Source organism: Sinocyclocheilus rhinocerous, unplaced genomic scaffold (genome assembly GCF_001515625.1).
Source record: "Sinocyclocheilus rhinocerous isolate Xijiao unplaced genomic scaffold, SAMN03320098_v1.1 scaffold938, whole genome shotgun sequence".
Taxonomy (NCBI): domain Eukaryota; kingdom Metazoa; phylum Chordata; class Actinopteri; order Cypriniformes; family Cyprinidae; genus Sinocyclocheilus; species Sinocyclocheilus rhinocerous.
The window spans coordinates 1,681,979-1,708,251 of record NW_015665007.1 but is presented as its reverse complement, the minus strand read 5'-3'; the positions used below and the strand labels follow the sequence as shown (position 1 = coordinate 1,708,251).

The following is a 26,273-nucleotide window of genomic DNA, read 5'->3' as shown; positions in this document are numbered from 1 at the left end:
AATATAAACAAAACCGAGTTGAACGTCCTTCAAGGACAGCACATCCACACTTTGCTAATGTGATAACCCCTTTACTGTTTAACTCTTTTAACTGAATTAAGGAACTAGAGGAAACCAAGACAACATTTTTTAGCTGTTGATTTGTAAAATTAGGAAGATTTAGTCATTTGAGAGACATATCTCAATAATCAGTATGTCCCTTATGAAAATTATATGGTTTTACTCAGTGTTCGAACTATACCGTGGACTTTGGGGGAGCCCACTTGTTGTTGTTTTTTAATAACGGAGGGGGGGGGTGTTCGTGCGCTTGCGCTCTACGAATCTTTGAGTTAACATGTACTAAACATGAGTGGAATTTGCACCGCAGCGCCCCCACACCTTGATGCTCATGACAAGAATAGCATGTATAGTTATCTTTATTGAAGTGAATTAGGTTTAAATCGCCTTCATGCATGAATGAATGATATTTTTTGCAATTTTACACATAATAATCCACGATGATCACATTACACAAAACTGAAATTGCACGTCAAAATAACACATTGTCAATATTTTTTGAGACCCCCCACAATTTCACAAATCACGTTTTCAGGGGAGCCCATGTCTTATTAAGGGGAGCCGAGCTCCCCCTAGCTCCCTCGTAGTTCGCACCCTGGTTTTACTACAAATAAAACCAAAGAATCATGGTTATTTTAGTTAAACCATGGTAACCACAAATTAGCCATGGGTTTGCTACACTTACGGTATTTGTAGTAAAACTGTGGTTATACAAATGGAAATCAATCTGGAAAAAAAACATGGTTACTACACTTCTACTATAATAAAACCATAGCTACTTTTTTTTGCAATGTTTGGGTATGTTAGCCTTGCTAATGCTGTGGAACTAAAAATGTATTTGTCTGAAGATTCTACAACATCAACCAGCAAACATTTGAGTTTCCATATCTCCATGTGGCAAATACTAGCATTAGCAGGTCAATATGGCTGTAAATGTGAAAGGTATGAGGATATAAGACTTCAGTCAGTAGTTAGATGCTAAAACAACCCCTTATTTCATAGGTCTTCAGCCCTGCTCCTGTGGACCCACTGTCCTGCAAAGTTTATTTCCAACCTGCTTCAGCACACCCGGCTTTTGACTTTTCAAGTGATCCTGAAGACCTTGATTCGCTGGTTCAGGTGAGTTTGATTAGGCTTGGAGCTGAACTCTGCAGGAAAGTGGGTCCCCAGGCGCAGGGTTGAAGACCTATGCCTTATTTCATTGTTTCTATACATACTATACAGTTCCTAATAGACCCTTCTGGCCACGAGGCACATTTTTAAAGTACTGTTTAATGTAGTTATCCTAAAAAAATAGTTCTTCTTCTTCTTCTGGTGTTTGTGAAAGGACCGTTGCCATCAAACTTCCTATTCATCATTATTGGACACTTGAAAGTCTTTCCTGCTTAGTTTTTTATATATATATTTTTTCCCCTCTTGCTGTCTAAACTAACACAAACCATTAAATGAAACTAACACCTTCAATATTTTACAGTCCACATAAGGGGTCCTAAGGAGTTTTTATTCTGAACATGATATATTCTTCTGTATGTACATATGATTGCACTGTTGACAGAACAGCTTTGCTTTATATTTTTACGAAATGTCAAGAGTATTTATTTAGCTAGAGATATTTTGGTGCTATTTTGGATGGAAATGAAAAACATGTTCCCTTTTAAAAAGAAGTGATTATTTTTGTCTGATTTTGTGGTTAGAAATGAAATTCACTGTGTTTGGGGAAATTTTAATGTCTTGAGTACTGTACTGTTACGTTAAATGTCTAATAAATTGTGATATTTGTATAACACGCGATAATACCTTGGTAAAAAGAATATGAACTCACCCAACTGAGACACCTAACAAATCTGCATGGAGTTTCACATCACTACATCATTTATTGTTTTTACACTTTTTTTATACAATATTCTTGAGTTTTAGGAGACAGGTACACTCACTAGTGGTACAGTGGTGGAAATTCATATATCACTATTTCTAGGGTTTGAACCTTCAGTTTTTTGGCTAGAATACACTGGTAATTGAATGCCCCTTCAGCACTTTCCATTAAATCGGTAACACTTCACAATAAGGTTCATTAGTTAACTACTTCAGTTAACATGAACTAAGCATGAACAACACTTCGACAGCATTTATTAATCTCAGTTAATGTTAATCTCAACATTTACAAATGCATTATTAAAATCAAAAGTTGCGCTTGTTAACGTTAGTTAATGAACTGTGAATTAACATTAACAATGAACAACTGTATTTTCAATAACAGATTAATAAATACTGAAATAAATGTATTGTTCATAGTTTGTTCAACATTAACTAATGGAACCTTATTGTAAAGTGTTACCATTAAATCTTCTATAAACCACTTCTGTGGCTTTGATATAGTTTAAGTATAGGTTAAAACATGATAAATATTTTGTAGCACTGTAAGTATCTTTACTGTCAGTTTCCATTAATTTAATGCAGTTTTGCTAAGTAAAAGTTTTTTGTTTTTTTTTAAAGTGAATAGTAGTGTACCGTATATGTACTCTGAAAATGGATTGTCATGCAACTAAATGCAGGGAGTCTCTCTTACACAGTGATTTGAATAACACATGTAAACTGGATTTAATTATATATTTGTAATTACAATCAAATTTAATTTTTACTAAATATTTTATAATATACCATATAAAAAGGGCATGTCTTGGAACAAATGCAAAACCAGCAAGAACATACCATAATAAGAATGATTTATGTTTATTTACAAAAATATACTTTCTTAAAGGGGTCATATGATGCTATTTTAAAGATCATTATTTTGTGTATTTGGTGTAACAGAATATGTTGACATGCTTTAATGTTCAAAAAACACATTATTTTTCAAATACTGTACATTATTGTAGGTCCTCTATGCCCCGCCTCTCTCAAACACGTCGTTTTCAACAAAACCCCCTCCTTTGACAAGCGCAGTCTGCTCTGATTGGCCAGCTGACCCAGTGCATTGTGATTGGCCGAACACCACAAGCACGCGTCGGAAATTTAACGCCCCTTACCATAATCGTGAGCTTCAGCTTTCAAAGTAAGTATCAAGACCAACTTTACAGATCTTCTTTATGCACCAAGAGCTTGTAACACTCCAAAGAGAAAGGAAAACTTGAAATCGCATCATATGACCCCTTTAAGAAACAAAGTATAAGTTACTTAGGAAGAAATGTTGTTTGGAAATAATCAAGTGCTATAAGCTTGAGAAATTGTACATACATTTAGGAAGACTTACTGGCATGCTGACAAAATCATCTTACTGTACATTCAACACACTGCAAAAAAGCACATCCACAACCATGTGTCATGGATATTCAATTCATTAATGTTCAACTTTTAACATTAAAGTAAAGAGATTAGCATTTACAGCAAAAACAAATGTGCATACTTACAAACATGTGCAATTAGAAATACAGCCAACAGTCTTTGAAACCTCCCATTGAAGACATCATAAAAGCTATTCAATGACACAATCAGTCAGCAGTGGAAGAATCCTCTCCGCTAGCTTGAATTGGTTGTTTAGTGCTCTCTTGGCTGTGACCAATCTATTAGTGTCATTATGTCATTATGTGTCACGTTCTCCAATTGTTCAGCTGTTAAATCTCTGAAGTCGTCGCCAGCGGATCTCTTCAGGAGTTGGGTTAGACTGGGTATATGTGCCATGAGTATGACTACCTACAAAACAAAAATAACAATGTTACACATTGTAACTGCTAGTACTGTAAAAAATTTAAGGAAAAGTTCACCCAAAAATGAAAATTTGCTGAAAATGTACTCACCCTCAGGACATTCAAGGTGTAGATGAGTTCTTCATCAGAACAGATTTGGAGAAATGGGGCATTACATCATTTGCTCACCAATGGATCCTCTGCAGTGAATGGGTGCCGTCAGAATGAGAGTCCAAAAGCTGATAAAAACATTACAATAATCCACAAGTAACCCACATGACTCCAGTCCATCAATTAAAGTATCATGAAGTGAAAAGCTGCATACTTGTAAGACACAAATCCATCATTAAGGCGCCAAAATCCAAATCCAAAATCCATAATAGCGCTTCCTCCAGTGAAAATGTGCATCCCCTGTTGTCCTCTCACATCAAAATTCACCAACATATTTGTTTACAACAGTTTTGGCTTGCTGGATGTGTGCATTTTTCTCTCCTGATTCAGACAAGATTAATTTGTCAATATTATGGATCGAAGCAATGGTTTGAAGTTAAAAACATCTTTGTTTCTTACACGCACACAGATTTTTGATTCACAAGATGTTAATTGATGGACTGGAGTTGTGTGGCTCACTTGTGGATTATTATGATGTTTTTATCAGCTGTTTGGACTCTCATTCTGACGGCACCCATTCACTGCAGAGGATCCATTGGTGAGCAAGTGATGTAATGCCACATTTCTCCAAATCTGTTCCAATGAGGAAGCAAACTCAGCTACATCTTTGATAGCCTGAGGGTGAGCACATTTTCAGCACATTTTCATTTTTGGGTGAACTATTCCTCTAATCAGACTGCTTCTGCAGCCTTAGTGTCAGTAAAAACATGTGGAAATGAATTAGTTGTGTTGGCATGTGGTCAGCAACTTCTAATTCAATAATCAAGGAATATTGTTCATATTTTATGTCTAAATATTTGTTGCTGTTTTGTTCTAAATATGTATGACAAAATAAAACAAAAATATAATACTGTTCTTGTTTATGACAAAACATTTTTTTTTATCAACTGGCTATTTTGACCACCTAACCTCTGTCGTTCAGGCTGGCTCTGACAGCTGCTTCATACTGTTCCTCTTCTGACAGTCCTGCTGTATAGGGATGCTGGGATGGTGCAGAGGGCATTGCTGTGTCATATGGCTCCCTGTAGGGGGCGCCATACTGCCTGTGAATAAATGACTGCTGTCCATAACGGGTTTGGAGGATACGGCATGCCATATCCACTGTATCCTGTGAACACAGACATACACATTATAGATCTTGAGGATGTCGACAGATTGATGCTACAACGGTCTAGTTAACAATCCCTAAATCACTCGATCTTTATTGGTTCTCAGATCCATTTCTAGGACAGTAGTGATTCAAATCAGGTTGCAGTCTTTACAACTAAATGAATATTTCCATATAAAACAAAAAGAGCAAAACTGTTTACCTGATGAGTTGTAGTATGTTTGTTGCCCTCCATAATCCCCATTAGATGTCACAAAGCCTGAAATGACATAGTCATGGCTGTTTCTGTGGCTGGATGCATTAATTTCTGAATTAAATGTTTGTGGTTGGTAAGTTTTTCATGTTTTTGAAAGTCTCTTATGCTTCTATTTTAATTTTAAAATGTAATTTATTCTTTTGATGCAAAGCTGAATTTTCAGCATCATTACTCCAGTCTTCAGTGTCACATGATACTTCAGAAATCATTTTAATATGCTGATTTTCTGCTCAAGAAACATTTTTTATTCTATCAGTGTTGAAAACAGTTAATGTTTTTGTGGAAACTGTGACTCTGGAAGTTCAAAAGAACAACATTTATTTGAAATAGAAATCTTTTGTAGCATTATAAATATCGTTACTGTCACTTTCGATCAATTTAATGCATCCATGCTGAATAAAAGCATTAATTTCCTTAAAAACAAAATACTGAACTGAACTGAACGTATTGAATGGTAGTGTATACGCATATTAACATAGTGAAGTTACAAAGAGGTCAAACACACTTATAAAAAAAACATTGAAAATGTGTTTACCTGCACAGGTTTTCATGAATCTCTTTAGTGGTCCAGTCGTGTAGAGCAGACCGACCAGAATCCCAGCCAGGTGTCCAACAAATGACATCCTGCAAGAGATGTGTGTGAATGTGAATCTGTTAATACAAGCTGTGAATCAGGTCCTAGGCCTACTACAAATTAAAAAAAAATTACTCTAGCATCTTTGAAATGTGTTTCATGCCTACCCAGGGTTCATGAAATGGATGAGGACCAACTCTACCCAGCAGGCATAGCGATTAGCAATGTGCAGCTCCATGACGTACGTGGCCCCTCCTGGATGATAATGATTATTCACCACCTTCAGCCCAAACAGAACACCTGAAACGAATCCCAAACAGCTTCAATGCTTATTTCTTAGTAGAAAAAAATAATAGTGACATATATGAATCAATTGATTTCTGATATCTGCTCCATTTTTATTCTTTCCACCAACTTTTATAATGTTACAAAAGATTTCTATTTTAAATAAATGCTGTTCTTTCATCAAAAAATTTTGCTTGTATAATAAATCTGCAGAATTAGAATGATTTCTGAAGAATCATGTGACACTGAAGACTGGAGTAACGATGCTGAAAATTCAGCTTTGCATCACAGGAATAAATTACATTTAAAAATATATTATAATAGAAAACAATCATTTTAAAGCATATCTAATCCATCCTGATCCATCACACCCGAGAAGCCCACTGCACACTGTAAACTATATGACGAGTCTTCTGTCATGTATGTCAGTCCTGTCTCCAGGAGCAGGTACACCAATCCGGTGAGCAGAGAGAAGACAGACAGCAGATACGCAAACCAGGCGCCCCCCAGCTTCCTCTCCAGCTTGATGCCCTTCCAAAGGAGAGAGGCCATGTTGAAGTATAAGTGCATGTCGTCAACATGGTGAAACGGTGACAGCAGTAGACGACTCCAATCTCTGTACCAGTACGCCTCTCGAACACTCAAACACGTCTGCGAAACACAGAAACAGACCAGAAAAACCTTTAAGAACTTTCTACAACTTGCCTTCATTGTAACTTGTGCAACTTCCTTCTTTTTCAATTAATTTTTTTGTTAATTTGCCAGTTTATCAGCTGGCAGATTTTCTCCATTGACTCGCTACTGGCAAATGTGACCCATTTTTGGTGTTGAAGTTTATGTTATAATAACATGTACCTGTAGGAGGGGTTTGACAGGAAACAGGAACAAATAGACGTTCAGACCCAGCGTTGCAAGAGTGACATGTGGGATGTTGTCGATTCCTAGCTGGAAAACCTGACAGGCCAGTAGGAGCAGGCCGAGATTGGATCCCCATAGTCTATTACGCATCTGAAAAACATACAGTAGAGTATTAGCATCTAAAATACACAACCAACCACATCTTCAAACACACAGAAGCAGGGTTTTATCTGTGTAAAAGTTTGTTTACATTTCTTGACAGACTGCTTCTCACTCATAAATATTGTGGATTTAGTTAAGAATCCTTCCAATTGCAATTCATACACATCTGTCTACAGAGCATGTAAAATTATTAAAGGGGTCCTATTATGCTCTTTTACAAAGTCTTGATTTTGTTTTGGGGGTGTACTAGAACAGGCTCTCATACTAGGTTGTTCGAAAAACACATTATTTTTCACATATTTTACATTATTACAACACCTCTCTCCCCAGTCTGGCATACTTTGAGCTTTGTAACTTTGCAGATCTTTTTTATGCTCAAACAGCAACATTACAGACTAACTAAAGTTGAAAAAGTGAAAAAGCATAATAGCACCCCTTTAAGCATGATTGGCATCTGGCTAGCCAATTGCAGGTGGTATTGGGGGAGGGGCATTTCCATTCTTGAGAACATCTGATAGGACTAAAACTGTAGTGCAGGATGAGTCATTCATATTTGATGATGAAAGATGCTGAAAAGTGTATTTTTTCAATTTGTCGAAAAATGCAATGCATTCTGGGAATTTAGGTCACGGGAGCTACAGCGGAGACTGGATAACATAGTGAATGTAGACGTTTGGTGATTTAATGTTTATTTTATTCTACTTAAGATCGCGTTGGAGTGGTTAAGGCTCACTTTACATCATTTGCCATAGCCCTTTGCACGGCCGGTGTGAAAAACGTGCTTTTTTCAGCGTTAGAAAGCTGAAAGAGCAGAGGTATTTCCTGCAGACATTGATAAGGGCTACAGTGTTGCCAACTTAGCAATTTTGTTGCTAAATTTAGCAACTTTTCACACTAGCCTAGCCACTTTTTCTTCCAAAAGCACCTAGCAACAAATGTAGCTATTTTTAAAATTTATTTGGCAACTTTTAGCAACTTTTGATAGGTGATTTAAACGATAAAAGGCTAAATTACATCTAGAATCTAAATTACACAAGAGGAAACCAAAGATGTCTAGTAGTACACACATCACATGGATTAAGTTAGCTGCTATTTGCAATTGTTCAATTTAATAATAATAATAATTTAATAATTGTTCTTTTATGATACACCTTGTTAGTAATAGCTTGTACCTGCGACTGTTGATAAGTTAGTACACTGTAAGAAAAATATCTAGAAAAATGTAAAAGGTAATTTTCCAGGACATTATCCGTTGTAACCATGTAACCCGAAAACACAAAATACAATGCGTAATTTAAAATGCAGGTAAACAACCTGTGAAAAATCAATATGGAAAATTCGTTCACATTAACATAGTAGATTGTGCCCTATTTTTACAGACTTTTCTTAAAGTGTAGCACACTAACTACTAATACATGCTTAAAACTATAACTGTTCAGAATTTGTAGTTTTACTAGTTTACTAGCTAATAAAAAAAAACTTAAATTGTAATTGTTCAAAAATTATTTTGAAGTGTAAATGTACTAGACTAGAAAAACAATTACTGTGTAGGTTTTTATCACTTACCATAATATCTAAATAACAGTTTCTGTTTGGAAGCCTTGACGTTCCTTGGATGTTGTGGTGTCATTCCACGAATGCGGTACACGTTGATGTCCTATGACTAATGCATAAGAGATAAATCCCATGTTATGTTGTGGAACCTATTAGATATGTTTGATAAACTATTATTTAACGTAAAATTAACCTAGAATGTAGCGTATAGCTATTTTAACACAACATTTATTTTAACATCAAATGCCTATTCCAAAGCTATGAAACGAAATGACAAATAATCAAGATAATGTTTTAGCTTAGGCTATACATAAAACAATAAACACTATATTGTACCCTATTCATAGAAATTGACTATTACATTTCAGTTTCTGTAATGGTATTACAGCTGTACTCAAGCAGTAATTAATACAGCATTTTTACAAGTCAAAGTCAATTACAAAAAATAACTGCATGAACAAAAATACAAGACACAGAGTAACGTGTCGGGTGTTGTTTTCAACCTTGTATTTTGCCTGCAGGTGGCAGTATTGCTCAATGAATGTGACAGACTTTCATTGCGTTCTTAAAACCGAAAACTACATTTGCAGGTTTATAGCCTACCTTCAGTTAGATGTGAAAATGTCCTTACAGTGTCATTTAAATTACTTTGTAAGTGAGCATTTGGCTATATGGCAGTTCAGTATGAACTGATTTACAAATGCTAACTGCAATTTGTCTTTAAAGCCTATTATTTTTACAAAATCCATTTTCAAAGATGTAATGTTATTGTCAGATATATTATAGGGAATAAAACACAAGGAATATGTAGAGTACTATTATTAGATTTTAGATCCTACATACTAAAGTTTGGAAACAACCTTAACGGTTCTTAATAGGATCAAAGAATAACCATATTTAGGAAATGCATACAGTTATATATGAATTTCCTATGTACATTTATTTATTATCTATCTATATATATATATATGAATTTCATTTTATCAATTAGATCCTTCTTTTTAATTATTCAATTAGGTAGAAATAAATCTTTAAGGTAACAGTTGCATGTTACCACATTTTACAGTGTATGATTCGTTTCAAATGGTTATTGATGTTAATGTTATATTTTCTTGTTTTCTGTTGAAAATAGGCTACATTTTTCAGGGTGGATAATTCTGTGATCCGGACAGTTAATTATCCGATTCTCCGCCAGATGGAAAGAAAGAATTCCACTTTTCATTACGCTGCATGTTACACACATTTTATGTAACTATAATTAATCCCCATAGTAATAATAACAATAACAATGTGTACTTCAAAGCACCTCCGCAATGCAATTACACCTGAAGTATATGTTCGTTAGTCACTATATTTATCTATGTAAATAGACAATAACATATACTGTAAAGTATGACCGACTTTCTGTTTTACAATTGTGTGTTTATAAATAACTGCAGTGCATATATTACATAGCGTCTGTTCATCACTGCCTCTAAATAAAACTTTATAGTGGATGATTCATTTGAATGAATCTTTTAAGTAAACGAATCGTTCTCTTACTGGCTTCACGACGCATCCTGCAGAAAAGACCAAATATACAATCAGTGAAAATGAATCTTTTTAGTGAACTAATTCGAAAGATTCAAGTCACTGGGAAGAATCAAAAACCCCACCACTTCGTTTGAATCACATGTCTCTCACAGCCCCCTGTGATGATTGACAGTAGATCTCACCAATCAAACGAGGTCAGTTCCAAAAGGGGCGGGATTCTTAGTTGTATCGTACTCCTCCTCCATACAAACATACACGAGCGGTGCCTTGTTTTGGTCTGTTACGGCTTCGCAAAAAAAGAAAACTCAGCGACTTTTGGAGGAACTTATGCAGCGGTTCAAACGGACTTGGTACGTTTCCGTTGTAAATAACGGTCAGATGCATACTTTGCGCTCGTGCTTTGTTTAATTGCACTTTTGGGATTTTTTTGCAGACAGCGCTTTGATCTCCGGGGTAAATGGGGTCGTGCGCTGCTGACTGCGCTTGTTTTGATAATGCGCTCGGATCTCCAGACTGAAAAGGACGCTGTTTTGTAATTTTTACAGTTTTGTATTTTTTACATAATAAACCTGGTGCTTTCCGGTAATTGCAATATTTTTGAGGATGTCCGATAGATTATTTAAACTTAGTTGTAACAATGTAATGCTGCTGAAAAAAAATCCAAGTGTACTACTGTGTCGATGAACGGTTATAATTGAAGCTCTTGACGGAGCGCACAAAAGTGACTTGTTTAAGTGCTATTTTTCAATTTTTACTCAATGGAACCATTTTTATCTCCGCGCTCTTGTTTGAGGAAGAGTACATGCATAACGCTTTGACTTTCAATCCTGCGATTTTTCTATAGTTTATTTTTTTATACCATGGCAAGCCCGACCACGGAGCAAGGATGTTTTTCGGACGTGAAGAAGGTGGGTTATTTAAGGAAACCCAAAAGCATGCACAAAAGGTTTTTTGTACTGAGGGCGGCGAGCGCCTGCGGACCGTCCCGATTGGAGTACTACGAAAACGAGAAGAAGTGGAGACACAAGTCTGGAGCACCGAAAAGGTCCATTCCGCTGGAGAGCTGCTTTAACATCAACAAAAGAGCGGATTCTAAAAACAAACATCTCGTCGCGCTTTACACCAAGGATGAGTACTTTGCCATCGCTGCTGACAGCGAGGTAGAGCAGGAGTCATGGTATCAAGCCCTGGTTGATCTTCATAACAGAGGTAAGGTCCACGAAACTGCTGCGGTCCGCGGAGTTGGCGAGGATAATTACGGCGAAGCCACACCGGGACCTGCCTTCAAAGAGGTTTGGCAGGTTATTTTGAAACCAAAGGGTCTTGGTCACACAAAGAACTTGATTGGTGTTTACAGATTATGCCTCACCAATAAGACTATCAGTTTTGTGAAACTCAATTCTGATGCGGCCGCTGTGGTCCTGCAGTTAATGAACATTAGGAGATGTGGTCACTCTGAACATTTCTTTTTCATTGAAGTCGGGAGATCTGCCGTGACCGGGCCTGGGGAGTTTTGGATGCAAGTGGATGACTCAGTTGTGGCTCAGAACATGCATGAAACTATATTAGAAGCCATGAAAGCCATGAGTGAGGAGTTCAGGCCGCGCAGCAAAAGTCAGTCATCTTCCAACTGCTCAAACCCCATCTCAGTGCCTGTCAGGAGGCATCATCACAACAATCCACCCCCCAGTCAAGTTGGCTTAGGCAGGCGCTCTCGGGCAGAGAGTGTGACGGCCACTTCTCCTGTTAGACCTGGCAAACACAGCCATTCATTCAGAGTGAGAGCGTCCAGTGATGGGGAGGGCACCATGTCCAGACCGGCATCTGTTGATGGCAGTCCGAGCACAGCTCGACCTCAGTCGCAGCGACACAGGGGTGGATCCAGACTTCACCCGCCACTCAATCACAGCAGATCAATCCCCACACCCACCTCACGGTGCTCCCCCTCAGCCATCAGCCCTGTCAGCCTGTCTTCCAGCAGCACCAGTGGCCACGGATCCACGTCTGACTGCCTCTTTCCACGCCGCTCTAGCGCCTCCATATCTGGATCGCCCAGTGATGGCGGATTCATCTCCTCAGATGAATATGGATCTAGCCCCTGCGACTTTCGGAGCTCCTTCCGTAGCGTGACTCCAGACTCGCTTGGCCATACGCCACCTGCCAGGGAAGAGGAGATAAACAACTACATCTGCATGGCCAAGCCTGGTTCACTTCCTGGTACTGGGAGCCAATCGCAAAGTCAATCCAGGGGAACGCCATCAAGGCTGGAGGAGCCCGAGCTGGAGAAATGTTTCCGGAAGCGAACGCATTCTTCTGGTGCATCGCCGCCAACTCCGTGCCATCAAAAGACTCCCTCACAGTCATCTGCTACTTCGCTAGAGGAATATACTGTAATGATGCCCACATACCCACGAAGCCACTCTGCGTCATCATCGTCGTCAACATACAGGCACTCCTTCATGCCTACACATTCATATCCAGAGGAAGGTATAGACACTTCACAAGCAAAAGACCACAGTAGACCAGATCACAAAGATGATGGCTACATGCCCATGCTGCCTGGCGTTGCGCCTGCGACCCCAACAGTGAAAAGCGGTGACTACATGCCCATGACTCCAAAAAGTGCGTCTGCACCACAACAAATTATCAACCCCCGGCAACACTCACATGTTGACTCCAATGGTTACATGATGATGTCACCAAGTGGCAGCTGCTCTCCAGATGGCACGACAAACTATGGCAAGATCTGGACTAATGGCATCAACCCTAAGCTCTCCATAGAGAGTATGGAAGGTAAAGTGTCATCTTGTGGAGACTACATAAACATGTCCCCGGCTAGTTGTTCGACGACCAGTACGCCTCCAGACTGCTTTTTCAACCCTGTAGAAGATCCTCCCAGGCCAGTGTATGCTTACTTCTCTTTGCCCCGTTCCTTCAAACATGCCAACAGGAAGCAGGACCAGAGCTCTCTTCGGATATCACTGGGCTCGAGTCGATTGGCATACGCAGACTCTTCCTCGTCTTCAGCGAGCAGTGACAGCTTGGGTGGTCAAGGCAACTCGCAGCAGTCTGCTGTCAAGCCCAAAAGGTCAGAGGGCAACGGGAGGCTGACACGTCCAACACGGCTGTCACTGGACACCAGCAAAGCAAGTACTCTTCCACGAACACGCGAGAGTCCCTTCCCCGCTGAGCCCAAAAGTCCTGGCGAGTATGTCAACATTGAATTCAACGACAAGACGTTTTCGGCGAGCTTAGCATCGCTGTTCCCGCCTGTGTTTTCTGGAAGTGATGCTGAGGCCCCATCAGACCTTTCATCATCCGAGTACATGAACATGCAGCTGGGGTCGCAGGCAGGGCGTTTGTGTCCAGAAATGCAGATTTCCACTTCCTGTTCAGACTATGCCATAATCACTCCATCAAACTCTGTATCCTCCCCTCCACTGCCCTGTGAGAGCATATGTGACCGTGACTACATCAGCATGCAGTTAGCATCCTGCACTAGCTTTCCTGATACTCAGATGATGCTGATGACCAAGGCCTTGCCAGATGCAGATGATGCCCCTCCTTGTTCTGTATCACCCAATCATGATGTGACGGCGTTAAGCGGTGCCCCAGGGAGATCGGCTCTGATTGGCCCTTTGTCAGGTCTTAGTGCATTCACACGGGTAAACTCCACTTCTGGGCAAAACCAAGGGGCTAAAGTAATCCGGGCTGACCCACAGGGTCGACGGCGACACAGTTCAGAAACATTTGCTTCCACAACAACCAGAGGGTCAGTTGACACATCGGCCACCTGTCAGTCAGGTGAAGTAAAGCGCCACAGCTCCGCCTCTTTCGAGAATGTGTGGTTAAGACCTGGTGAGGCCTCTGCTACTTCTACCGCTCCTCCTGCATCTACAGTAACCAACGGACGAAGGGAAAACTCTTCAGGCACAATTCCCACATTAACAAACCATGACCAGAACGGCCTGAACTACATCGATCTGGATCTAGTGCAGAATGGAGAGCAGCATGCTCCAGACTGGAATGCGTTCCACTCTCAGCCAGTGGAGCTGGGAGCCGTGGAAGGTATAGAAGAGCTCAGTGCCTACGCCAGTATAAACTTCCAGAAATCAGATGAGACCAGAGGGAATCTCACAAGCAGAGAAGGTAAGACCAAGTGTTTGTTTAAGAGTGGTTGAGTATTGGCATGTGTGAGCTATAAATTTCTTAGTGTCTTTGTGTTATCAAGCCTGTCTAGAATATTTAATAGGTAATATGCATATCATGTTATTATAAAAACATCCCCCATTTATCCATGTAGTTTGAGTCTTTGGTGGAAAATCCCTTTCTGAAATCTTAGGAGAGAGGTGACGGGGTTTAGATTCCCTCCCACTGATGACTGGGCCCTCTTTAGGCTGATAAATGGACATATTTGTGAATGGAGGCAGAAAGGGTTAGCATGTCTACACTTGTTCTCAATGCGACAAAAGGAAAAAGCAGCACATATATGTATTTGTGAGTCACTAAGCAGCTTATAGGATGTCTTTTTCCTGAATGGAAGTTTACTTAGTATGTGAGTCAACTCTTCAGAGATGTCTTTGATATTAATCAAGTGCTGTGAGAAGTCTACAGAGCTGCCACTACTGTGCATTCTCCACTTTGCCCAAGGGTTTGTGTGTCATGCCTGGCTGACTCTGTATTATTGTTGTTTTAGTTTATTTACTTGCCCTTCAGCAAGTGTAGGGTTTTCCACCCTCTTGGCCTTGCTTTACTTCTCTCTTTTTTTCCCAAATGTGAAATGTTTTTTTGTGTGTGTGTATTCTAATGATTGCATATCAGGATTTAGCAGAGCAGTGTGGGTTTCCCATGATGCGTTTAAAGTGATGACAATGCTACTACTATTGATAGTATTTTTCTGTTAACTTTTGTTTCAATTAATGGAACAAAACATCTGTTCAGGATAGATTCAGAGAATCATTTGTGTTCAATCTAGGAGTTTTAATGATTTGGTGATCAGTTTAAGTGTTATTATTTTTGATGTAATCAGTTTCAGCACAAATGTGTGCAATGTGGCATAAACTTAGGACCTAGGTGGATACTAAAGTGCAAATTTATTTATAGACAACAATGCCATTTCTCATATGTATTAAGCATTTATAGCATATGGATAGATGCATAGACATTGTTCCTGTTGTTATGTGTGAACAGAATTGAAATAATTACTAAAAGCTTTTCTTATTTGCATGCAATGTCTTTGTTGTTTTAGCTCTTAATGATGTTATGTTTTCACTAAAAAGAATGAGGATATTGTTATGGATGGTTCACCCAAAAATAAAATTGTGTAATTTGCTCACCCACATGTAGTTCCAAACCTGTATGATTTATTTTCTTATTCAGTAGAAGACAAAATAAAGGTATTTTGAAGAAAGTTTCAACTGTTTTTGTTCATACAGTGTCAATGGGGTCTAAAAACACGGAGACATTTTTAAGAATATCTTCTTTGTGTTGCGCGGAAGAAAGAAAGTCATACAGGTTTGGAACAACATGAGGACAAGTAAGTGATGACAGAATTACCATTTCTGTCAGATTGTTTTTGCGCAACTGTTTCGTGAATTTGCCCCAGTGTGTTCTAAGAAGGCGTTTGTTTTGATGGGGTGAGAACCTGTACCCATATGCTTTCTTGGCTTGGATTGGTTGCTTTGTGTGAGGGTGTTTTGAGCTTGGCTTGAGCTATTTAGGGGGGTGAGAGAGAGCACAGGGGCTTTAGTGTTGCGTAACCAATGGTTTTTGACTCTGGGAAGCCCTGTGTGTCTGTGTGCGGCTGTGCGTGCCTTAGTAAAACCCCCTGTATTCCTCTGGAGACAAGAGCTGTGATGATGTGGACATCATCTGCAAAAAACAGAAACACTTCCTCTTACTGTCTATGCTTATTGTCACCTGTACTTTTGCATTTTGTGATGTAGTTCTTGGTGGAGGGGTTATTTTTGGTGCATTTATTGCATGTGTTGTTGTCAGTTTTGGCAGGATGTCTATCTAACGCTCCAGTTCCTAATTTCATCTGCCTCCATTGGCACATGTTCTGCCCATGGCATGCTCCTGTGTGGCTCCGTGCCACCCTTCTCTATGGTAACGCTGTTGCCGCAGTGCTTTTTCCCCATGTCACAGTGGATTAAGGGGCCACAGACTGAGACGCCGGGGCCTTCAGAAAGCCGCATTATGATTGGGCAGTGTTGGGGTGGGGCGGGGTGATAGAGTTCTTTGGTGGGTTTGGTCAGAGTGAGACGATTAGAATCCCAGCCCACCTCAGGCCACCGTGATGGGGTCACCCTGCAGAGTGGCTTCTTGTCCCCTTCTCCCTCTCACTCCCTCTTTCTCCAATTCAACCACGTTTTCTCTTTGTGGTCTTTCCCTCCCTTTCTTGCATCCTTTAGGAGATTTGAAGTGCCAAGTATTGTGCAGCAGCATGATCGGTTGGGGCGGAGCTTTGGGATCAGATCAGAGAGGAATCATGGGTATTCAGGGTAGTACGATAGCATCAGTTCAGGATATGTTTGAGTTGAATTTAGGCTATTGTTTAATTGTCATTGATTAATTTGAAGCCTATGAATGGTTGATTTATTCACTTGTACCCCAAATTCTGTAATCTATATTAATGGTCATTTTATGTTAATGTTTTTAAATTTATGCAAATTAATATTTAAATTAATTAATTAATATTAATATAAGTTTCCTATGCTCACCAAGGCTGCATTTACTTGATCAATAGGAAAAATACAGTAATACAAGTAATATTGTGAAATGTTACGGCAATTTAAAATAAGTTTTCTATTTTAATATATTTCAAACAATTTTGTAAGAATGTAAATGTCTTTACTGTCATTTTACTGTCAAAAATGTTAATGCATGCTTGCTGAATAAACGTAACAATTTCTTTCAAAAAAATCTTACTGATCCCAAACTTTTGAATGGTAGTGTAAATGCATGTCTGAATATTTATTAGCAGAGAAAATACCAATATTTCCATTTCTGAACCTTTTGTGTAAAATTTTGTAACATATGTATTTATAAAAAATATAATTTTCAATCTTCAGAAAATTATTAATAATAACAATAATAGTTTTAAATATTCTGAACATCATTCCAAGGAATGTAAATAAAACTATTTTAATAATTTCTGTTTTAAAATAATGATCTATTTTAACCTTCACCAGGCGAACATATTAATTCTGAATGTATAGAAAAGTAAAAGCACACCTTTCCTCAATAAATGACACATTTTGAGCTGTTATTCATGTTTGTAGTAATTATGCAGTTATGCAGCACTTTTAAATCTTTTCTAGTGCCTCAGTATGATCAATATTAATTGTGCATTTTCTGTATTTATGCTAAATTAATTGATCATGAATTTATATTACCACTGAATATGGAAATTCATGAAAATGTCTAGTTGATGCATGAGCAAAGATAGATCAGGCAGGAAGCATGTTCATAAAAATGGCTAAATTAGAGATCGCTGTCAAGGTCATCAGTAGTGGGATGAGGTTGGCAGGTCTGGTGCTCTGTTCTTTGATGAGATCCTTGGAATGCGTGTGAACGGGGAAATGAGAGGTGTGTGTGTGTGTATGTGTGTGTGTGTGAGTAGCTCCAGGGTTGGAATGTAACAGCAGCTTTTGTGCCTGTTTTACAGAGCTGCTTGTTAAAGTAGACACAGGCAGAGATATGGAGGGATGGAGAGGAAGTAAAGCGAGAGGTAGGAAGGGGCACACAGCAGGAGCAGGAAGGAGAAATAAGGAGGGTTTAAGAGATTAACTGATGTGTATAAGGGGAACCAGAATTTCTCCAATCAGTGTTTCATGTATAACAACCCTGGCATCTATATACAGCACATAGGATTTGTTTTGATTTGTGCTTTGAAGTGTTTTAAGGCAGCAAGTAAAATGTTTGCTTAATAGGGTTATTAACCTACCCCTTTCAGCCCTAAGAACATAGAGTAAATGCTCTCATGTGCATTCATACAAATTGTGTGTTATTAGTACTCAAGGTCAAATATTATCAGATGCTTAGAGCACAAATGCCAACAGAAAAGACAAATATTTAAGTAATGTGAAATGCATGGATTCCTCTGTTTTTTATCTGTAATATTTGAAGTATTCTATTCTAATTCTGTGTAGTTATGTCTGGTTTCACACTGTTTGTCTTTAGACTTAATAGTTCTGTATTTGATATTGCATGTAACTATAATTGTTAAGAATTTGTATTGAATAATGTCTTTAAGTGAAAAAGTTAGTTCACCTAAACAATCTAAATTCAAACATATATGACTTTGTTCCATGAAAGAAAGACAAAAATAGAAATTAAGATACAAAGTATGCACAGTTATAAAAATCAGATGGTGCGCGAGTATGCACATACTATTCTGGTGAGGAAATTTGCATCACACTCACTGTATGCAGACCTTTGCGTACATGTAAAAACAAAAGTATACTTTGGCCTTAATCTGCCATGGGATCCCTCAAGATTTTCCTGTGGGTTTTTATAATGGGGTTTTTCAATTCATGAGTGAAATAAGATCTGTGGTAAATATAAATTGATGATACTTAAACGTTTTGCTCTACAATATAAATTACACACACCCATACTGAAAACGCAAATTTTGAAGCCGTTATGTTTATTTTTAAAAAACGTAAGTTTCTAATAAATGACCACAGGAATGTTTGGAGTGTGAGTGTGTGCAGTTTATGTTGTACAAAAGAAACTCTATGATTAAATTATGTTTACCACACACAGACCTTATTTCACTCATGAATTGAAAAACCCATAGGAAAATCTCAAGGAAACCCATGGAGAATTAGACTTCTGGAGTTTGACGTCACAACTGCAGCATTCGATATCTTTGATTAAGCTTTGATTTCATTGAATAAACTACTTAAAACAGCTTAACTCTTCTTCACACAAAGATATTTGGCTTCATACAGTTTGATATGCACCATACGTTTTATTTGGAATAGTTTTATGGTTCTTGTATTGTGCATTTTTTGTCCTTTTTGGAGCTTGACAGCATCTGTTCTCAAACTCCCATTTACTTTCACTGTACAGAAAAGAGCTTAGCAGAGATTCTTCCGAATGTTTTTTTTTTTGGGTGTTCATCAGAAGAACGTTGTACAAGTTTTGGGTGAGAAAGTAACGACAGGATTTGAATTTTGAGTGAATTATTCATTTCAATTGACGTAAATAGAGAACAAAACGTTTTTGGCTTTTTAGAAATGCTGATAAAAGTAACAAAATGTCTCAGTTTCTATCTGGTGTTGTGAAGTCAAATATCCTTGTGATTACTCTTCTTGCTTATCTCATTAATGTTGAATATTATGTGATTATTGTATAATTTCCACATCAGAGCTTTGCATTTAGCTTTATCCGCCAAAGATAGAACCACATGAACTCCCACATCCCGTTTTGTTCTTCAAAGTCATTCAAAGTTTGTCAGAAATTTCACACAGAGTACTCACACTGCTAATGTGCTGCTGACTATTTAGGGTGAGGGTCGGAACGGAAGGATGTGGTGAGCTTGGCCAGGTATCAGAGTGTTCCAGCTCCCTCCAATGGACTTGGCATCAAACAGGTGGACGTGAGCCATGGGTTTGTAAGGGAATGATCCGTGCCGCTATTCCACTGATGCTTGACAGGCATTTGAACTGACTGAATGAAAGTGGAGAGTTTTGCATTGTCAGGCACTTGTAGGTGCCACCCGCAAGCTGGAATGGTATGGTCTGTTGGACGGGACATATGGGTCTGTTTTTAGGAGATCACAATGTTTGGACTGATGAGGCGAAAGTGGAACCTGTTCTATCAGTAGCTTTAATAGAATTTTGTTCTTTGACCGCGCTAGATGTGCTCGCTCCTCAGATGCCGTCAAGACATGTTAGGATGGCAAATGTTTCAAAGCTTTAATACTAAATATTTATACAAAACTGTTCGAAATTAAAGAAATTAATAAGAAATGCACCAAAAATGATCAAAAGTGACAGTAAAGACATTTATAATGTTACAAAAGATTTAAGTCTCCACAAAAATATTAAGCAGCACTAATCACAATTATCAGTAATAATTATAAATATTTTTTAGAACCAAATCAGCAATATTAGAATGATTTCTGCAGGATCATGTGACACTGAAGACTGGAGTAATGATGCTGAAAATTCAGCTTTTCCATCACAGGAATATATTACATTTTAAAATGTATTACAATAGAAAATAATTATTTTAAATTGTAAAAATATTTAATATTATCACAGTTTTTTATTGTATTTTTCATCAAATAAATGCAGCCCTGGGGGGCATAATGTTACCAAACCCAAACTGGAATGTTAGTGTATTTTATTATTGATTGTAATTTTTTTATTAGATATGTTATGGCATGTTTATTAAATATGCTATATGTTATTGATGTTATGGCAGACACCCAATAAATATAATTATTTACAATTTTTGAGTATTAAAACAAAAAAAGTAATTTCAATTGTTTTAAATACTAACAAGTGAATTTAACCATTACTGCATTATAATGTACAGTATAAAATGATATGATATTCATTTTGAGATTTGCTAAAGATTTCCAAATACTTAATAAAAAAAAATGCTTATTCATGATTGTTAATGGTTTATAGTATATTCGTTTTTGCGGTTGCATTGACTACTGACATTTTAGTATAATGACCCTATAATGATCCCTAGTACGTGCTTCCATGTGTCTTTCATATTTCTGTTTAGTTCTGTTGAGCAAAAGTGCTGAGTCTTTGTTTGTACGTTGGATCTGTCTTTTAGCCCGTGTGTGTGTGTGTTTGAGAGAGAAGCAGTACTGTTCTTCCACTCCGCCCAGCTCCGTTGGTCTGGACGAGTTCCTCATGGCCCAGTTGGATCCCTCAGCTTCATGTCCTCACTTCACCCCAGCCACACACACTCGTTCTCTCCCTTTTTTCCTTCTTTCTCTCTCTCTCTCCCTCTCTCTGGTCAGGGTTGGGGCAAGGCCAGTGCAAGAACAGAGAGTTCATAAAGATATGACAGGAAAAGACGTCAGTGTGAGCGAGAGCGCTTGTTTTAGGTGATGTGCGATATTTACGACTCCGAATTCTTCTTTACGACGTTATATTTGCTTTTAGAGGTTGGCAGTAAATCATTTCTCCTCTCAGTTCTCCCCACAACAACATAGTAAACGCCATCCAAATGAAGCTGTGGCAAACTCACTGACTGGCATTTGTTTTTGTTTGTGTTTGCATTTCTGGCGGTAAATATGACCTTGGCGTGAAGCCGAAAGACGCTCTGGGATGTGTTTCAAAGAGAGGCTTACGGACTGCATGAGCACTTATACGTCGTCTCTGTCAGTTTGGGATTTGTTGTGAAGTATTTTTCTCTCTCTCTGTGCGTGTGTGTGTGTGAGCACCCTTGTCGCTGAGGTCAGAGCGTCAGTGGAAAGTTTATCAAGTGAGTCCGCTCAGGCATGTCTGCGCCTCAAGCGGGCCGCCTTTTGTGTTCTTCTTTATCTCTTTTTTTTCACCCCCTTTTTCTGTGTAACACGGTTTTAGAGTTGTGTGTTCCAGCTCTTTGTTGTCCGTTGCCTTTTGTTTAAGGGCACATCACGTGTAAGTGTGCAAGTTAGTCATGCTGCTCTTGCTTATCAGGGACACTGAGTTTTCTAATGAAAGGTCATGGATCGAGAGTCGACTCTTGTCAGGTGAAGTTCTAGCCTCTTGTCCATTTCGATCCAGTGTTCACCAAAAATACTTTTTTCATTTAAGTCTTAAGTCTTCCATCATCATTTGGTTACACTGTAGTTCTAAGATATTGTTTGTTTACTGTAACATGCTCCGTCCAAAAAACATAGTACTTAAAGATATTGTGGTATCGCATTTTTCCCCCATGTATGCCTATTTTGCCATTTTTTTTCACCATTGCATAAATTAAATAGCCAAAATGTGCTTTTTACTGTTTTGTACTGCTTTTCAAATAAATTTTCACGATTGCATACATTAAATAGCCAAAATGTGCTTTTTACTACTGTGTCCTGCTTTTCAAATACAAAATCAATTACAAAACAACAATTTAAAAATCTTTACTTAACACTGAACATTTTTTTAACATTCTAGCAGACGTTATACCAACAAAGCACTTATTTAACTTAAAATTAATAAGTTAGTAAAATAATATTTTTTGGCCATTTTTGAGACTTGAATCAGGCATGTATTTTTTACTGTACAAATAAAGGCAGCCTTGCTGAGCGGAAGAGAATTCTTTTTAAACATTAGAATATATTACAGATCCCAATTTGAACCCTGTGTGAATATTATAATAAATGTATTAATAGAGGTGTTGTAGGGTAATTATTATTATCATTATTATTGTCTTACTTTTTTATTTTATTTTACAGAACAACAGTAAAATTACAATACTAACATTTATGAATGTTGATGGAGTTGTTGCTTTTTCTCGGCTTTTAATTTGGCAGAAACCCGCAGGAAGATCTCAGTGCTTCATTCTGTTGACAACAGCATGCAGATTTATAAATGATTCTCATTACGAATTTGGGAAGATGTTTGTCGCACGTATCACATTGTCACATGCCTTTAAAAAAATTCGTAACTGACGAGTAACACAGTTTCAGCGCAGATTTTCCTCGTGCTTTGTAATGATTTCTGCGTCTTTCTCTGATAGTTTTAAATACTTTCACACTGCCGACATGTTTGCTGCATTAGTGCATGCCTCTATTTGATCGCGTTAGTCATTGTTCGGTACATATTATTCGGCCTTTTCGATTATTCGGTTGCCAAACATTCGGTGCATCCCTAGGTATTACCATGGTATCATGTCCAAAAACCATGACACTTTTTTTTTAAATTTACACTACTGTTATAATATTACAGTCAAGATTTAAAGTTTCTAAAAGAATGTCGCTAATGCTGCATTTATTTGATCAGAAATACAAAAAAACAGTAATATTGTGAAAAATTATTACAATTTAAAATGTTTCAATGCTGTGCTGCGTAATATTTTTTCAGGATTTTTGAATGAATAGAAAGTTTAAAAGAGCAGCATTTATATGAAATAAAAATCTTCTCTTGTCTCTACTGTCACTATTGATCAGTTTCATGCATTCTTAAAAAGTAACAGTATTCATTTTTAAAGAATATCTTACAATCCCCAAACTTTTGAACGGTAGTGTCATTACCATATTTATATACCTCATTCATATGGTATTTTAAGATATTTGTAATTCCATGTATGCTAGACCTCAATGAATCCTGTAGTATTTACTGTTATGGTATTATGCATAATATGATATTACCATGGTACTTTTTGTAACAGTCTCAAGACTTTATTTCTTTAGAACATCAGCAACCACTTTCAAAGTCTTTTCTCACAAAAACATTCTGTGGCATTGAACGACAATATCCTTGTATGTTAATATATCCCATAGTATTTCATTATGGTAATGCCTTAAAAACATTGTATACCGTGTCCAAAAACATGAAAATATATCAAATATTTATTTTATGTATAACTTAACTAACTACTTTAACTATATATTTTTTCTGGATTCAAATAGAATGGTATTTATGTGATAATTAAATGTGCAAGTACTATAATATTTCCATGTTTCTTGGACACGGTATCATGGTAATACAGTGGTATTCTTTAAAGTAGCTTGATACCATGTCCAAAAGACCTTTATTTTACCATGTTTTTTTTGTGAAGGTCATAAGTCATATCCTTTCTCCCCCTCAAAAATTCTTCTATCACAACATGTAACCATGTTCAAAGTGTGACGGAACACAAGAAAGCCTTTGTGAGCCGTGTGAAGTGGGTCTCCATAAGCCTCCTCTGATAAGTTCTTTGAAGATCCGCCGTTTCTCACGTCCGGGAAAATGCGAGGAGTCCGAGACGACGAACAGCTACAGCCACTTTCACCTCACATCTTCCATATCAAGAGAGGCCAGCGGTTGACGGCCATCTTGGGCAGAGGGAAAATCTGCTTTGAGTCTTGTAGTTTACAGCTCCTAGGATGAGTGCAGCGGCGAGGGGAGGAGAAACCGAGTGTGTGTGTGTGTGTCTCAACTTGCTGAAGTAGGCAAAACATCTGGTGTGTGTGTGGGAGATGGAAGTTTTTCCTTTGCTAAAGGGAATGGTATTTGGCACACACTGTCTCTTCTACATCACACACACACAGAGCTGATACAGCCGCTTTGTTTTTCTCTGGCCCCTAAAACGGGCTGCACCATTGTGTTTGCTTGTCACAAACACCAACATTTTAATCCCCATTTTGTTTCGGGATGTTTTCAACCTTCGATTTATCACCCATTTGATCAGTTTTTTCCTCCGATAATCAAACTGCATCTGAATTCTGCATTGGTGTGTTACTTCAGGGTGTGTTGTGGAAATGTCTGATGTGGTCTTGTGTGTGGTTTCTCTCCCAGCGCTGTGAGAACGTGAAGTTCTCCGATCGTGAGGTAGTCGGGAAGTTCCTAGTCATGGTTTTGTTACTGTATGAGTGGGGGTTTGTCAGTGTGGTTTGATTGTGTTAAAGAGTTCACCCAAAAATGAATATTCTGTCATTTACTCGCCCTCATGTTGATCCAAACCCATAAGACTTTGTTTGATCTTCAGAGCACAAATTAAGATATTCTTAATGAAACCTGAGAGGTTTCTGTTCCTCCATTGAAAGTCCAGGTAACCAAAACTTAGAAGATCCAAAAAGGTTATAAACATGTCGTAAAATGAATCCATATGTAAGTGATTTAGTGACATATAAGTGATTTAATCTTGTAAAGAGATATGATTTCATTATATGATTCAATATTACATTTAGGCTTTTATTTACATCTACACAATAATTGACACATACATACTTGCACATATGGACTGCATTCAAAATCACATACTCTTTGAGTGGGCACTACTTTTGAATAAGTAATTACTAAAAATATATGTTCTATATAACATGAATTTAATCCAGATGTACTACATTCGCCATGATGTCATTGTCATTGACCTACCAGTGTCAATTGCATGACTTCACAAGGCCTCTCCCGTGGCCTCATGGGATAGTAAAGTGTCCATTGGATGTGTACTTCAGTACAATTTATTTTTTTATGTCTTGAATGGCTACAGCGATCTGTCATCCCACATTTAAGAGCATCAAAATGGCACTTATTGTTTGAATTTGTGATAAAATGAACATAATTTTAGAACTGAGACTTTGTTTCTTATCAGTATAGCAAAGCACAAAGCTCTTTATGATTATTGGATGGGAGTTGTTATAAATAATGTTTGGTGGAGAGAAAAACCACTGACCTGGCAGCCTTGGCTTGAATTACGGGTGATTCACAGGGTCAAATTGAACCTGCATTAACTGAGCTATTTTTTTAAAGTGAGCGTTATCATTGTATTAAAGGGGTCATATGATGCGATTTCAATTTTTCCTTTCTCTTTGGAGTGTTACAAGCTCTTGGTGCATAAAGAAGATCTGTAAAGTTGCAAAGACTAAAGTCTCAAATCCAAAGAGATATTCTTTATAAAAGTTAAGAGTCAGCCACGCCTACCTAAAACGGCTCATTCTAACACGCCCCCACATATCTACGTCACGATGTGGGAAGATTTGCATAACGCCGCCCAAATGTTCACGCAAAGAAAGAAGGCGTAACTTTTATTCTCGCTGTAGTATTGTTGTTGCCGCCGCCATGTCCTGAAGGCGCTGTGTGTTTCGTTGTGAAAGCGAAACTACTTTGTTTGGCCTTCCAAAAGAGGACGATATCTGCTTCGTCATGCCTGGAGCTGATCCGTGCTGGTTGCTGAGGAAATACAACAACTTTGCGCTGTGGATCGCCGGATCGGCTTTCACCATGGACGAAGCGGAGTCCAGCCCGGGGTCATCACATGTGGTTGCCGCAAACCCTCCGGATGCTCCTTCGTCGAATCCGCCGCCTCTGCTCACTCTAGGCCACCGTGTGTGACACTGTGTTTCGTTGTGAAAGCGAAACTACTTTGTTTGGCCTTCCAAAA

At 38.1% G+C, this 26,273-nt stretch overlaps 1 protein-coding gene and 1 pseudogene across 1 annotated transcript in view; one reads left to right on the top strand and one right to left on the bottom strand.

The window, feature by feature from the left end:
• Positions 1-3,153: 3,153 nt before the first annotated feature.
• On the bottom strand, positions 3,154-8,779 carry LOC107730873 (rhomboid-related protein 4-like; annotated as a pseudogene).
• Positions 8,780-10,483: 1,704 nt separating this feature from the next.
• The window catches only part of LOC107730864 (insulin receptor substrate 1-B-like), a 19,981-nt gene continuing 4,191 nt past the window's right edge, over positions 10,484-26,273 (top strand). Inside the window, exon 1 of the mRNA XM_016541821.1 lies at positions 10,484-14,390. Within this exon, the coding sequence (XP_016397307.1) occupies positions 11,102-14,390 (3,289 nt within the window). The 5' untranslated portion in view covers positions 10,484-11,101. The remainder of the gene's footprint in view (positions 14,391-26,273) is intronic.